Raw genomic sequence first — 13,607 nt, 5'->3', positions numbered from 1 at the left:
AAGACTTTAAAAAGGGGAACTACTTCCCGTTTGGAACACATTTTGGTATTCCCCCTTGAGAAGGGAAAAGGGAAGATTCGCAAAGAGGGGGAGCCGAATGCTTTTCCAAATGTAGACCATCATAAATTGTTCTACGAATATATGACCGGCAACTATGATGAGGATACTGATAAAGAAAAATTCGATGCCCAAAATGATATCAGCTTCGTGAAGAGCTTAAATATATTTGGCGACAAATTAGAGGAAATAACGAGTGTAGACGATGCAGAAAGTTTTTTTTTTCACAAGAATTGGCCTATCAATAAAGGATCAGCAGGATCAGCATATCCAGAGGGGGAAGAAAATGTGGACTCCTCCCCACACTTAATAAATGAAGACCTGCGCAATTTTCCCACATCGAGCATTGCTCCCTCCAATTATTCCCATGTGGGCGTAAATGCTCCGCACGGTGAGATAATAGCGACAAACAAGTTTAATTTCCTCAGTGACGAACCAGTGCATGCCGAGTTGAATAACCATAGAAGCTTCGAATACTTGACGTTTGCTAAGGCGTTTGTCCATTTATTAAAAAATTTAATAAAACACCTACATGATGATGGGGTGGTCAGATTATTTATTCACTGCTCCAGCATGTTCGATAGCGAATGGGATGATAAGGAAGTGCTGTCATTCTACACGGAAATGTACAAACGGATTCATAAGATGAAAAATATTTCAAACAAAAACATAGCGTACATTTTAAGCTCATGCAGTAACTATTGTTTAAGGGAGGAAAATACGCTTCTCTTAAAAAAAATAAAAAGAGACATTCTGTTGAATAGCACGTATGCAAAGGCCGGCACAAGACGTTACTTAAATATATATAACGTCACTCCATCCCATTTGGAGAATATTATTTACACATTTTCAAAACATAGGTTTAGAGAAAAAAATTTGTTCGCACTGTTCAGCGAAATTGTAAAGGAAAAGTTTCACGGGTTCTCTTGCATAACTACGATAAATATTTTAAAGAGCTACACCATCTTGAATTACGAATCATTAGTGTTTGATTTTCTGTATGTAAAAATAAAGAGCTTTGATTTCTTATCCTTTACGATGTGTAGGGGGAAAAATGTGATAAAGCTGATGAATACACTGCTGCTGATTGAGCATCGCAACTGCAGTTCGGTTGCTGGCGCAGAGAAAGTGACGTTCACCACAGGGAAAGACGGCAGTGCCAAGCGCAGTGCTTTATTAACCGATGAGGGAGTTTACACAGCGCTCTTGTCGGCCCTTCTGTACGAGCTGAAAACGTTTAAGGGGGAGGGCACCGACGGTAGCGATGTAAGGGGAGGAAGCGGTGGAGGTGGTCGGAACGACCAGAGAGACCGAAGCAGTAATGTTACCCACCGCACGTGCGCCCCCACAGGCGAGCACGCCATTCTCAGCATTTACAAAAAATTACTGAGGCTGCAAATAATTGGCATACAAAACAAATCTGACCTGGCGTTTCTAAAAAGTATACTGAAGAGGACGTACGGCAAGCTGCACGTCGACCAGTTGGACGATTATTTTGTGTTTTCATTCATTAACATGAATTTGAACAAAATTAATTTTCATAAGTTAGTTTTTACATTACTAACGTATAATAATTTAATTGAGGGGAACAGACTCTTAAACAATTATACACAAACAAAAAAAAAGTTTATCTAATGAATGGCAGGGCTGTTTTTTCTCCTCGCCCGTTTATGTTACATATATGTACATACATATGCACGCATACCTATGAGCACATGAAGGCGCATTCGAAATGAACATACAAAACGCCCATGTTCGTAATGACAAACAGTTAACTTGAAAAAAAAAAAAAAAAATATATATATATACATTTTTATCCGTTGTGCAAACTACTTCCCCCGTAGGTGGGTAAAGAAGGAGCGCGAAAAAAAGTAAAAGTGATGCAATCGTCCCGTGGGCTAACCTTCTATTTCGAAGTATTTATTTAGGTACTTGGTGTAATCCTCTTCCTCGTCGCTGGAGTAAAATTTATAGTCACTGAAATTTTCCTCACCACAGTTACCGTCGACGTTGTTATCGTTCGTCCTGGAGTGGTTGTTACTGTCCAAGTGTGTACCCTTTTCCCCATCTGCATTGCCACCGTCTACATACTCTCCTGCCATTTCTGTATAATCAGCACTAATCGAGGAGTCTCCGCGAAGACCTTTATTGTCCTGGTGCTGCGTATTTTCACTACTGCTTGGTACTGAACCTTTCGCATTCAGAATCCTATCTTTATACTGATCCAATAATTTTAAAAAGCCGTCTGCCTTACTGAATTTATAATCTAATTTAATCAGATCAATAATGCCATTGATGAACCAGGGATATGTTTCCTTTTTGGTCAAATCGTCTATATTTTGCTGTTCGACGTTATCAAATTTATGGTACTTATGAATTAAGAGCTCCATTAAATAATTTTTATTATTATACAGAAACCTGATTTTGTCATCTTTGCTTAAGATGTTATCCACCTCTATGTTGTACTGATCGGTGTTATTAATTGAGCTGTGAATTTTGATATGCTTGAATTTGCACTGTGGGTTGTAACACGAATTGTAAATGACATTATTGCGACAGAAGAAGAGTTTATAATCATGGGAGAAAATACAATTTTCTTTTTCACATGTTCCTTTCACTAAAAATTTGCACAGCTTTGAAATTTTATATATCGGTGTGACGTCATGTGAGTAGTTACAATTTTCATTGTGGATGCATTTTCCCTTCCGAAAAAAAAATTTACATATTTCTCTCTTCTGCTGAATTTTATAACCATCAGACAGGTTTGCTATTTGTTTTGCCTTTTTGTTATTCGCTCCGCTCTTTTGCTTCTTCTCTTGCGTTGGCGCGCTTTTTCTCTTTTTCTTTTTCCTCTTTTTATCCTTCTTCACAGAGGACGCATTTTTGATTACCTCTCCTGGGGGAAACAAACAAAAAAAAGGGTCAGAGGTCAACAAGGGAAAGGGTAGCACAAACGGGGGGGAGGGGGTAATGTAATATAAACCTCCTACCGCCCAAATTGCAGAATAGCAACATGTCATTATCGTTTTAGGCGTCATTCACCTCAGCGGCCCGATCGAACGGTCATATTTCCCCTCATGGTAGGAAATATACACTGTCGTCTCAGCGCTCATACGTATGCGGGCAAAAGAAACGGACATAAGTACGAAGAATATATGTGTTGCGTAGAACCCTCTCTACGTAACAGTATACTAACGCATTGGCGACATGGCAAGATGTTGCATCTTGTAAAGCCAGATTACCTGTTATGTTGGCTATTTTTTCCAAAACAGCTTGGTCCTCTATTCTTTCCATTTTTACGTATCTTTTGTTCTTTTTCTGCAAAGGATGGTATTTTTGTATTCGTCGCAAATCATGGGTTTAATTTTTCTCTTTATGATGTATGTAATTCTGTTTTGAAAAAAGTACTTTGCATTTAATTATTCCAGCGGCTATAAACCGTTTGTCATTCTCCGGAGCATAAGGAAACAGGGAAAAATTGCTATCTATTTTTTTAACTTGTTACTATTTTTTTTTTTAATTTGGGAAAAAATCGCCATTTTGCTCCCTGCCTTTTCCGATATGCGCATGCGTGCCCCTTTTTCCGGGGAAATCTAAGTGGCAACTCGAAAACTGCGCTAGCTGCCTCGTTGGCAAACCATTTGAAGCAGGCAAAATAAATTTGTCATGCAACTTCGGCTAATCGCCATGTTGCTTCATTTTTTGGTATTCCTTTCAATGATGTAGCCACGCAACGGTCGCAATCACCGCAATTGCTGTAATCACTGCGCTGATGAACTTCTCCCGGGAGGAGGCAAAAAGAAACAAAAATTGGCAATACACTTTGATGTTACCACGTTGGGAATACACCACTGAAATTGTTTCGCCGCACTCACATCAGGAAATTAACTTGCGTTTTCGCAGAAATGTAATGGAAATTTTCGTGCACTCCAATTTCCAATTCTCCACGTGAAATTAATCAGTCAAAGGGTCCTTGCATAGCACGGCACAAAGAGAAAGTAAAAACTTCCAAATGTATCTTCCTTTTAGTTCATTTTTGGGATAATGTATTTGTACAAAATTGAGGATGGAACTTAACATCATAATGCTATTTTTTTCGCGCGCGCAAGAGTCGTGTGGGCTACTGCTAAACGATTCGCAAAATCTATTTTTAAAAGATGGCATGTCTCATTTTGAGTGCCCCGCGTTGAGCGGGCTGCTGTGGGATAAGAAGGGACCCGTTGAAAAGTTGACTCCTTGGCGTTTCATCGCGTTACCGCATCTCCGCATCATCACCTGATCAATTCACCGTTTCACCGCATCACACCCCTGTGAGCACATAAGACAAATCAACATGTAAAAAATAGCAAAATTGCAGCCGAATGAAGGCTCATGGGAAACTATTGGGGCGTACGGAACTAAAAGGAGAATGTTTCACCCCTCATTTCAGTCAGCCCCGTCTGCGTCACGCAATGATATTACACAATCCACTAAGGATTTTTTTTAATCGATTTATCACCTTTTTCCTCAAAATTGTAAAAAAAAAGAAAAAGGGAAACGATAGTCGAAATATTAGTAACTTCTTGACCATCTTTTCCTCTCAAACGTTATAGTCCAGAGTGCAGTGAAGAGAGAGAGGGTTATTTATAGTAGGGCCCCCCAAAATGAAAAATAAAAACGATAGTTTTAAGAAGCCCATTGTGGGGAAGGAAAAGAGTAATGTGAAAAACGCAGCTAGCGAAAATGAAAAGATGAAAAAAAAAAAAAAAAAAAAAATTACCAAAGGATAAAATTGAAAATGAAGATAAAGTCGAAATAACTGAAAAGAAGGAATTGGTAGACAACATAAAGATAAACACCTATAACGAAAGTGATGATAAGTTGGTTCGTAAAATTTTCTCCTACATCGAGCAAGAAAAGGAAGAAATGGTCCACAATTTGTTAAACAAATACTATGACGCAGATAAAAAAACACCCTTCTTTTATATTGATATGAATATACACCAGTGTATATATGGGGTGTTTTTTCCCTTGTCCACAAAGGATAAATCATTGTCACACAAAAGAACAAACATGTATTATGAGAGCAGCTGCATGTACTTTTACAACGTGATGAATAACAAATGCTTGAATACAATTTTCCGTTTTTTGAAAGAATTTTTCAAAGAACATGCGTTACATCATTTTGAGAACTGTTGTGAAATGATGTGGTCGACTTATTTATTTTTTTTCATCTTGCTAACCGACTATTTTTTGGTAAGTCCAAATGTCCGGCAGTATTGCGCTGAGAATTTTAAAATTTTATTCAAGTTAAAAACATACCTCTTTGAAAAATACACCAAGCATACAAATAAGATCATACTGAACAAATTTATTTTGCTAAATAGGGAAGAAAATGGAAATAGGAAAAATGCCTTTTTCTTTTCTGAAACGAAGATAATAAATGGAATAATAAATGAAAACAAAATAGAGTTTTCCAACATGACGATGAGCATAATTTCTTCTAATCATATAGACAAGCGATATTTCCTCACTTTGGTAATAAAAGCCAAGTCGTACGAATATATGGATGATTTTATTTTTCTCGATTTATTTAAAATTCACATTTTATCCAATCCGTGTCTGTCTCGATCGTCAGGAAGTGGCAGACTGGATTCTTCCCCGAACCATTGCTGTGACGATCGTAGCAACTCATTTCCCTATGTTGCCCTTTCCGATATAGCAAATTCCTTTCCCCTGGATGAACACCAAAATGCATTTTCATATATATACGAAATTGAACTTCCCAGTGATATTTACACTGATGGGGAGTTGGAAATATTCTACATCGACACTAATAAAAAGGTGAACTGTACAAATTTTTTCCCTGTTGATGATTTGCATCAAATGGGGGAAGGACCACACCTTCATGGGGCGCATGATGAAATGCCAAACGGAAAGGGGGCAGAAGTGGAAAAAAGGCAAAACGCGACGGAGGAGCCAACCATTGACAATTTGGGTTCCCAACATATGCACAATAAGGAGAATCTCTCCCCAAAAGATGCTCCCCCAAAGTCGTGCGAAGAGAAAAATAAAAACGGAGAGGTAACATCGGCCAAAAGAAACATTCGCATAAGTGTTCAAAATGAGGAACATGTTAAGACCTGCGATATGAGTACGGGGAAAAAAGAAAATACCTTGCACGAATCCTCAAAAAAAAAGCCATATGATGAAATAAATGTTGTTAAAGTACAGAGTGAGAAATTTGCACTAAATGATAAAACATACGTAAGAATTTATAGCAACCGAATCAGCAATTATTATATCAATCTCAATAGCATAACTAATTTCCCATATCTCCAGTGGGAAATTAAATATTGTGAAAATAAAGTAGTTGCAATGCTAAGGAGCCGAAATGGTAAGAGCTTTATTTTCCACATTGATGACTATGGCATGGAATTACAAGACAACGGAATAGACGTGCTCAAGGACCTATACAACTGCACCATAGATGTATACACCTTGTTATTTTTAATGAAAAAAAAGGGAATTAACCTCTTAGTTACAAATGTCGAATTAGGGAAGATGCTTGAAGAGGAGAGGTATCATCTGCCGGAGGACCAAACGGAGGAACTTTTAATAAACGATATTTTGTTGTGTTTTCGATTTATGGCCTTTCATTCCGTGGAAGTCAACCTGGCCAACGCGACAAAGTCGAAGATCATGGTTCATGTGAGGGGAGACAAACAGAAGGTGAAGGGGCCACTGGCCGATTCGCTACATGTGGAATATGAGGAAAATTGTTGCAGGTAGGTACAAGTACCCTTCGGGGGTAGAGAGAAACGATGGCCATTCTGGGCTGAAAAAAGAGGATCCGCCATACGTAGTAAAATGATAGCACTGTAAAACGACAATTTTGTAAAACAAAGACGCTGTAAAACGATAACGCCGTAAAACAACGACACAGTAAAACAACGACGTTGTAAAACGATAACGCGGTAAAACTCGCCACATTAAACGCTCATAAATGGTGCCATGCCATGTCAAAATTTAGCCTCCATCAAAGCGCAGTTAATTCATTCCGCTTGGTTCTCCCTCACCCCCAAGGCTCTGCCTCAGCGCGCCTTGTGATATATCTCTTATTCATCATGCCCATTACTAATTTGTTCATCTTTATATTTTTTTTTTTCGCTTCTTTGGTTTCTCTCTCTCAGAATTGCCAAAATCGAAATGGAAGAAAGCGAACAAAAATTCATCAAAATTTTGACGAAACATAAATCCATCCTGTACTGCCTATTCGAACTGTGCGAATTTATCAATTTAAATAATAAGAAGGAAAAGACAAAGTTGAGTGATACGACCAAACAGGAGAATGATGACGATGAAAAAAATGATGTAGTGAATTTCCAAAATTTTTTAACCAACATTTTTTCACGTAACAGCATTGAAAAAATGAATGAAGTGGTAATAAATGATGGGGATAACTTAAAAAAAAACTCCTTACAAATGGACGATGCCGAAACGTTAGCTACAAATGATTACAGCACCTTGTTTGAATTGAGCCCAACGGTGCATAATTTGCAGCTCTTTTTGAAGCTCACCCGGGCTGTATCATTTACGGGCGTCTGACGAAGCGTGCAGAAAAAGGGGGCCTCGCACATGAATATATTGCACATGTCTATGTTGCGCATGCCCATATTGCGCATGCCTATATTGCGCATGCCTATATTGCGCATGCCTATATTGCGCATGCCTATATTGCGCATGCCTATGTTGCGCATGCCTATGTTGCGCATGCCTATGTTGCGCATGCCTATATTGCGCATGCCTATATTGCGCATGCCTATATTGCGCATGCCTATATTGCGCACGTTCCCATATGTGGGGGAATCCGTTACAGGGAAATCTCGGCAGCCTTCAGGGCATCCTTCTGCAGGGAAAGGGTTGTAGAAAAATGCGGCCGTTACAACGTATTTTACCAAACGTGTGAAGGACGACTATAATTTATTTCCCCAAGTACGCACACCATATGTATGATGCATATATAAATGTCTCATGAATATGTGCACTTTGACGAGCTTTACATAAGTGTAGGGCGTCTCTTTGTTAAGAATTTTCACTCTCCTCTTGTGTTTCTTCGTTTTTTCGTGTTGTTTCTTGGCGTCGTCATTTATAAAATAAATGTCGCAAGCATAGCACTTATGTTGTCCTAAAAAATGTTGTCAACAGTTTTGAGTCATTTTAATGTTATAGAAATTGGGAAAAAATAAAATAAAAATAATTTGGGAATTGCCCTTCCTTCTTTCATTTCATTACCTCCTCCCTTTTTGTCTTCATCGTACGGAAGGTCCGGTTGGTTGAGATAATCCTTATATACTGCAGGGAACGTGAAATGAAATTCATCATAAAAAGCATTTGTGCGGGGGGATGGGGGGGTCATCAATAAGTGTGCGTTTATGCCGATATGGTATATATAATCATGTGTATAAGGAAGCGCGTAAGTCGTGCACATCAAGCACATCACGTTGATCTCTGCGAACAGTCATTTTTATATGGCCACTCTTGGCGAAACGCAACTGTTAACATGAAGGCCGTTGTCTTTTGCTATACCTTCATCATAATCTCTTTTCCTTTTCCTGGTCTTCAGAATTTTACTTTTTATCGTATTGCGGGGGTGTTTTTTTTTTCTCGTCGACAGGGCCACTGAAAAAGGCAAAAAAAAAGAAAAATTTGCAATTGCATTAAAGCAACTGTCTAAGTACGCTAATTCAACATCACTATGCACATACATGTGGAGCAAGTATGTATGTAAAAAAGGTTTCCCTTTTTCTTCAGATATGCTTAATTCTCACTTTTTTTTTATTTGCTATTATGCGTCTTTTTCTCGTTATTCCAATTAAACATATGTTGGCAAAGTTAGAAATGTAATATAGGATAAGTTCAAAAGTGTGGCAGATTCTGTGGATGCATAGGCGGTTGTAAAAATGCGAAGACAGCAGGGGTACACCAGGTTCGCCAATTGGTATGCGCTTAGTTTTCTACAATTTGTTTCTTCTCAATAAAGTTGATTTGATTGCCCGAAAAATGGGAGTAAATCGAATCACACTTTTTTTTTTTTTTTGCAAAAAAAGGGGCTTCATTTGAAATGTTGGCTTGGGCAAATTTTCGGACTTAAGAATGATGGGAAACCGAATTAATCTTCTCACTTCTTTTCACTCTTGCGACTAGTATGATGTACGTTTCTTCATCTGGTTCGATTATATTATCTTTGGTAAGGACGGGCAGCATAAAAAAATGTATTAATTTTGTTTATACTTGAACAAGCTGACCTAACCACGAGATAGTGGCCTTCACCTTCACGTTCTATTTATATTTTTTTTTTCTACCATATGGATGAACATTTAATTTACAAATTGGCACGGGTCTGCTTTGGTTTTGGTTGATATAACGCTTTTCTCAACGTTCCTTTTTTCCCCACCTCACTTGCAAATGCATATTCTTGTGTTGCGCAGTTTTCTCAATTCAGCGCATTCGTTTTTTTACCGGTATGAAAAATGAAAATTTTTACCTTCGGAAATATTTCGGCGACCTTTACACCGCAACGCGAAAGTAATAAAACAGAAAAACGGCAAAACCGTAAAGTGATAAGATAAATTAGTTCAACCGTTTTTTTACGCCTTTCTTGGTTGACACCTGAAGGATGATTTTTCCTATTTTTTCCCATTTTTTCCTAGTCCTCCTTTGCGTAGACACAAAAATGGAACTTTTAAAACAGTAGATATAAAAATTAAAGTTACCTATTCGCATGTTGATAACGCGCCATGCGGTAAACTATGCCGAATGTTTTCAACATTTTATGACATTCTGTGCTTAATTTTCTCTACTTAAAAATTTTTTTTTTTCCTTTTTTTTTTTTTTGTATTCTCTGTGATGTAAAAATGCATAGTGTAAGATGCAGGAATGGGGACGTACATCCACAGGTCCAAGTACGTATAAATGTTTGATTTGCATAAATACGGGGGGTGGGGGGCTACGTATGCATGGCGTACTCATATGCTTACATAAATCCGTAGGCATAATATTCATTCCTTTCTGCGCATGCTGCTGCCATCGCAGTTGGTTTGCAGAAAACCATTTCGCAATTCATTTTTCCCCCCTTTTTTTGGTAAATGCGAATTGTCACGCGCTCGCGTCAGTCGCCCTGCTGATTTGCTTGGTGTGAAGGAATGGAAATGCGAGTTGCAGTTTTCTTCCCCATGAGAGAACACCCCCTCCGTGCAACATGAAAGCCTATAAACCAACAATAGGAACATGCATTAGTATGGAGGGTAGTAATCTCTGTGTGATACTTAGTCTCTCTTTTTTTTTGTTTTTTTCTCCCACGTTGATTTCTCATGCGCGAATTCAACAAAGACAGGACCAACTCCAAAACGGTAACAAAGTCGAAAGGAAGAAAAACCCAAAAGTAACATCCCCTTGAAGTGTACAAAATGGAAATTAAGAAAAGCAAAAGAAGTAGAGTATCCACTGAGGGGAAAGAATTAAACAGAAGGATACACCTGAATAATAACCACAAAAACGAGAGTGTAAAAAGGATTATGCATTGCAACGATTCGGAGGATAAAAAACACACAGATAGTAATTCCAACATTTTAAGTAACACGTATGATAACATCTATGACGACCTCTCATCCAACTATGAGGACAGTGCATGCAAATCTAATGACGACTTGACGGAATTTTATCTGTACAAAGAAATTAACAACCATAAGTATAACAACAATTTGTACGACTTCTACTTGAGTAAGTTTAATAGTAACTTCGAGGAAAAGGACAAGCTGAAAGACTCCAACGTGAGTCTTATTAATAAAATTTCTCGCATAAAGAAGAATCACAAATATGGAGGTAAAAATGATGAAAAAAAGACAAGAAGGGTGAGAGACCCAAATGTCAATGAAAGGATGGCAGGTGAGAAACACCCAGGGAGGGACGAGCACCGGGAGGAGCGTTCCACCTATCGTAACGTCAAGAATCATCATACAGACCCGTATGATAAAGAAAATGAGGACAAACTAGCCCAGTTGAGAAAGAAATATAAGCACATCATGCTTGATTCGTCGCAAGAACCACTCAATGGTGACCCAACAAAGGGGCGTTCCATAAAACAGACAGACCAAATGAAGAAAGAAAAAAATCAAGACCAAAATGAGGACCAAAATGAGGACCAAAATGAAGACCAAAATGAAGGCAAAAAAGAAGGCGAAAATGAAGGCCAAAATAGAGGCGGCCATAATAAAGGGCAAAATGGCGAGAAAGAAAATCTGTACAACATCTACTTCAACACGCTGATAAACAAATGTGATTACACCATTTCATGTTACATGTACAAGAAAACAAATGCCACACATATTTATAGAAAAAAAATCCTAGTTTTAAAGAAGCATTTTTTAATTATAAATAAATTTAAACAAAATATTAGTAACATCTACACGGTTATGCACCGAGATGTGTATGATATATCTCATTCTAGATATGGACATATATACAAAAGTTCGAACAACATTTACAAATTTAGTGTGTATGCGAAACGATTGAGCAAAACGGATGGCTCTTCCACCTCAGATAATAGTAATTTTTTTTCTTTAAAAAAAAAAAAAAAAAAGAAGAAAAATAATTACAAAATATCAAATGATGGATACCACTTCAACAATGAGCAGATTCGTTTGGCTAACCACAATGTGAATGTTATTATCGAGTTGATAAATTTAATGAAAATGATTTCTATCTATGGTTCCATAAAAAAGTACATGAAAATACTCTTCTTCAAGTACACCAAAAATGTCTTTTTAAAGAATTACGAGTTATATTATTCTTCCCCCAAATATTTCAACGTGCTGAAGAAATTCTACAAGTCGATTCATGCCAGTGCTTATAATTACATATATGTAAATATTTTAAAAATTAGGAACTTAGAACAAATTAAGTATAATTACATATATGCCATAATTGACGTGGATAATTTTTTGTACCACTACAAGTATGAGTACAATAGGGACATGTTCATACCGCTTTTCACGGATAGGCAGAATAAAGTAATATTCTACTTTTACACAGACTTGGATTTGTATCTAGGACATTTTACTCTACACAATTATGAAATTGAGAAGCACATTGATTTTGATTTATACAAAAAGGCGGAACTGAGTAGTTTACAAATCCAGACCGATTTCTTTTTAACGAAAAATACCAAATACAGAAACACGTCAATGTATAGCTCCACGTCGTCTAACAGGACGGAAAAATTATTCAGCTCTTTTTCCAATCAAACGAATGACCAGGTGTCAAATGGGCTTTCTCTCCTTAACCAGAAAAATATTTTCTTCGATAAGAATTACTTTTTTGTGAGAAAATTACATAATGACCAAAAAAAAAATACACAAAAAAATATCAGATATGAATCCGACTCGAATGATGATAACTTGTATGTCCATATATTTATATATAAAAGTAAAAACCGATTTGAGTACTTGCTACCGTCTCAAAACACCACCAATGTGCTTTGCAATGATGAGAATCTCTCCATGACATATAACAACGTTAACAATAATTACCAGTTGGTTAATATATTTCTAAATAATATCAAACGCACAATGCAGATAAAAAACAGATTCAACTATATCTTCGATAAAGTGAACGGCATATTCGAATTTAGAAGCTTCATCATTTCGATCATTTCAATTCTTTACCTTTTTTTCTGTTCCTACTTTAAGAACTACATACATATTGTGCTCCTTCTAACCGTGGCATTTCTGATATACATAAATAACGAGAAGAATTACGATTTTTGCAAAAACATCTTGTACGATTTTCCAATTCTGTACCTCTTTTTTCCCCATAAAATTTTGTGTAAAATATCGAAGAAGTCCAATCTGTACCACCTACACACGTTTCTGCACATTTTCATTCTGCACAGATTTCCCTCCTTCTTTCAATACTTGTATAAACATTACAAATCCAAGTGCTTGTACTTCTTTGCCTACACCCCTGCTTACCTAGGGAAGTACTGCAATGATCAATTCTTAGACAAAAGGAGTACTGAGCACAACAGAAGTAAACTCTCCTTGGGTAGGTTCTCCAAGGTGAAAGCGAGTAGGAGGAAGAGCCTCGAAGATGGGCACGATAGAGGCTCTACGAGGAGAGGTGTTCGGGGCAAGGAGAGACAAGCGAAGGAAGATTCACTTCTGAGCCCAACCTATGGCAACAACGCAGGGGATGGGAAAATGGTAATCTGCCAGGAGGGCAACAATGCCGTCGTAGTTCGTGCCACTGTGGGTAACAGTGCTATTTCTGGGAACGAGGAGCGAGGAGATGTTCCCAAATCAAGCAGTGACATCTTTCGCGAGAGAGGAGGTTCCAATTGCGAAGAAAAAATCAACTTCAATTTTGAAGCCAGTATTATGGATGGCAGAAACGGTCAAGGTCAGAATATTCACCGCAAGGGGAATGTACTCTTTCCAGGGGAAGCGGCGAGAAATAGAAAGGAGGGGGAACACGACGAAGTCGGCGAGGTGCACGACTCCCACCAACAGGGC

At 37.8% G+C, this 13,607-nt stretch overlaps 5 protein-coding genes across 5 annotated transcripts in view; 3 read left to right on the top strand and 2 right to left on the bottom strand.

The window, feature by feature from the left end:
• C922_00142 (hypothetical protein) overlaps positions 1-1,692 on the top strand; it is a gene marked incomplete at both ends in the record, with an annotated part of 2,615 nt that extends 923 nt beyond the window's left edge. Inside the window, one exon of the mRNA XM_008815759.1 lies at positions 64-1,692. Within this exon, the coding sequence (XP_008813981.1) occupies positions 64-1,692 (1,629 nt within the window). The remainder of the gene's footprint in view (positions 1-63) is intronic.
• A 263-nt stretch (positions 1,693-1,955) lies between these two features.
• Positions 1,956-3,351, bottom strand: C922_00141 (hypothetical protein; the record flags this gene model as incomplete). The annotated part of the gene is made up of 2 exons (XM_008815758.1): positions 1,956-2,953; positions 3,300-3,351. 2 exons carry the CDS (start codon positions 3,349-3,351, stop codon positions 1,956-1,958), a joined length of 1,050 nt encoding a protein of 349 aa, XP_008813980.1.
• Positions 3,352-4,700: 1,349 nt separating this feature from the next.
• C922_00140 (hypothetical protein) lies at positions 4,701-7,644 on the top strand (the record flags this gene model as incomplete). The annotated part of the gene is made up of 3 exons (XM_008815757.1): positions 4,701-4,757; positions 4,822-6,824; positions 7,230-7,644. The coding sequence occupies 3 exons, from the start codon at positions 4,701-4,703 to the stop codon at positions 7,642-7,644; spliced, it is 2,475 nt and encodes an 824-aa protein (XP_008813979.1).
• A 265-nt stretch (positions 7,645-7,909) lies between these two features.
• Positions 7,910-8,806, bottom strand: C922_00139 (hypothetical protein; the record flags this gene model as incomplete). The annotated part of the gene is made up of 4 exons (XM_008815756.1): positions 7,910-7,945; positions 8,085-8,224; positions 8,332-8,391; positions 8,593-8,806. The coding sequence occupies 4 exons, from the start codon at positions 8,804-8,806 to the stop codon at positions 7,910-7,912; spliced, it is 450 nt and encodes a 149-aa protein (XP_008813978.1).
• Positions 8,807-10,505: 1,699 nt separating this feature from the next.
• The window catches only part of C922_00138 (hypothetical protein), a gene marked incomplete at both ends in the record, with an annotated part of 3,998 nt that continues 896 nt past the window's right edge, over positions 10,506-13,607 (top strand). The window contains one exon of the mRNA XM_008815755.1: positions 10,506-13,583. Within this exon, the coding sequence (XP_008813977.1) occupies positions 10,506-13,583 (3,078 nt within the window). The remainder of the gene's footprint in view (positions 13,584-13,607) is intronic.

This window comes from Plasmodium inui (assembly GCF_000524495.1).
Source record: "Plasmodium inui San Antonio 1 unplaced genomic scaffold supercont1.1, whole genome shotgun sequence".
NCBI classification, from domain to species: Eukaryota; Apicomplexa; class Aconoidasida; order Haemosporida; family Plasmodiidae; genus Plasmodium; species Plasmodium inui.
This window is presented reverse-complemented; position numbering and strand designations above follow the sequence as displayed.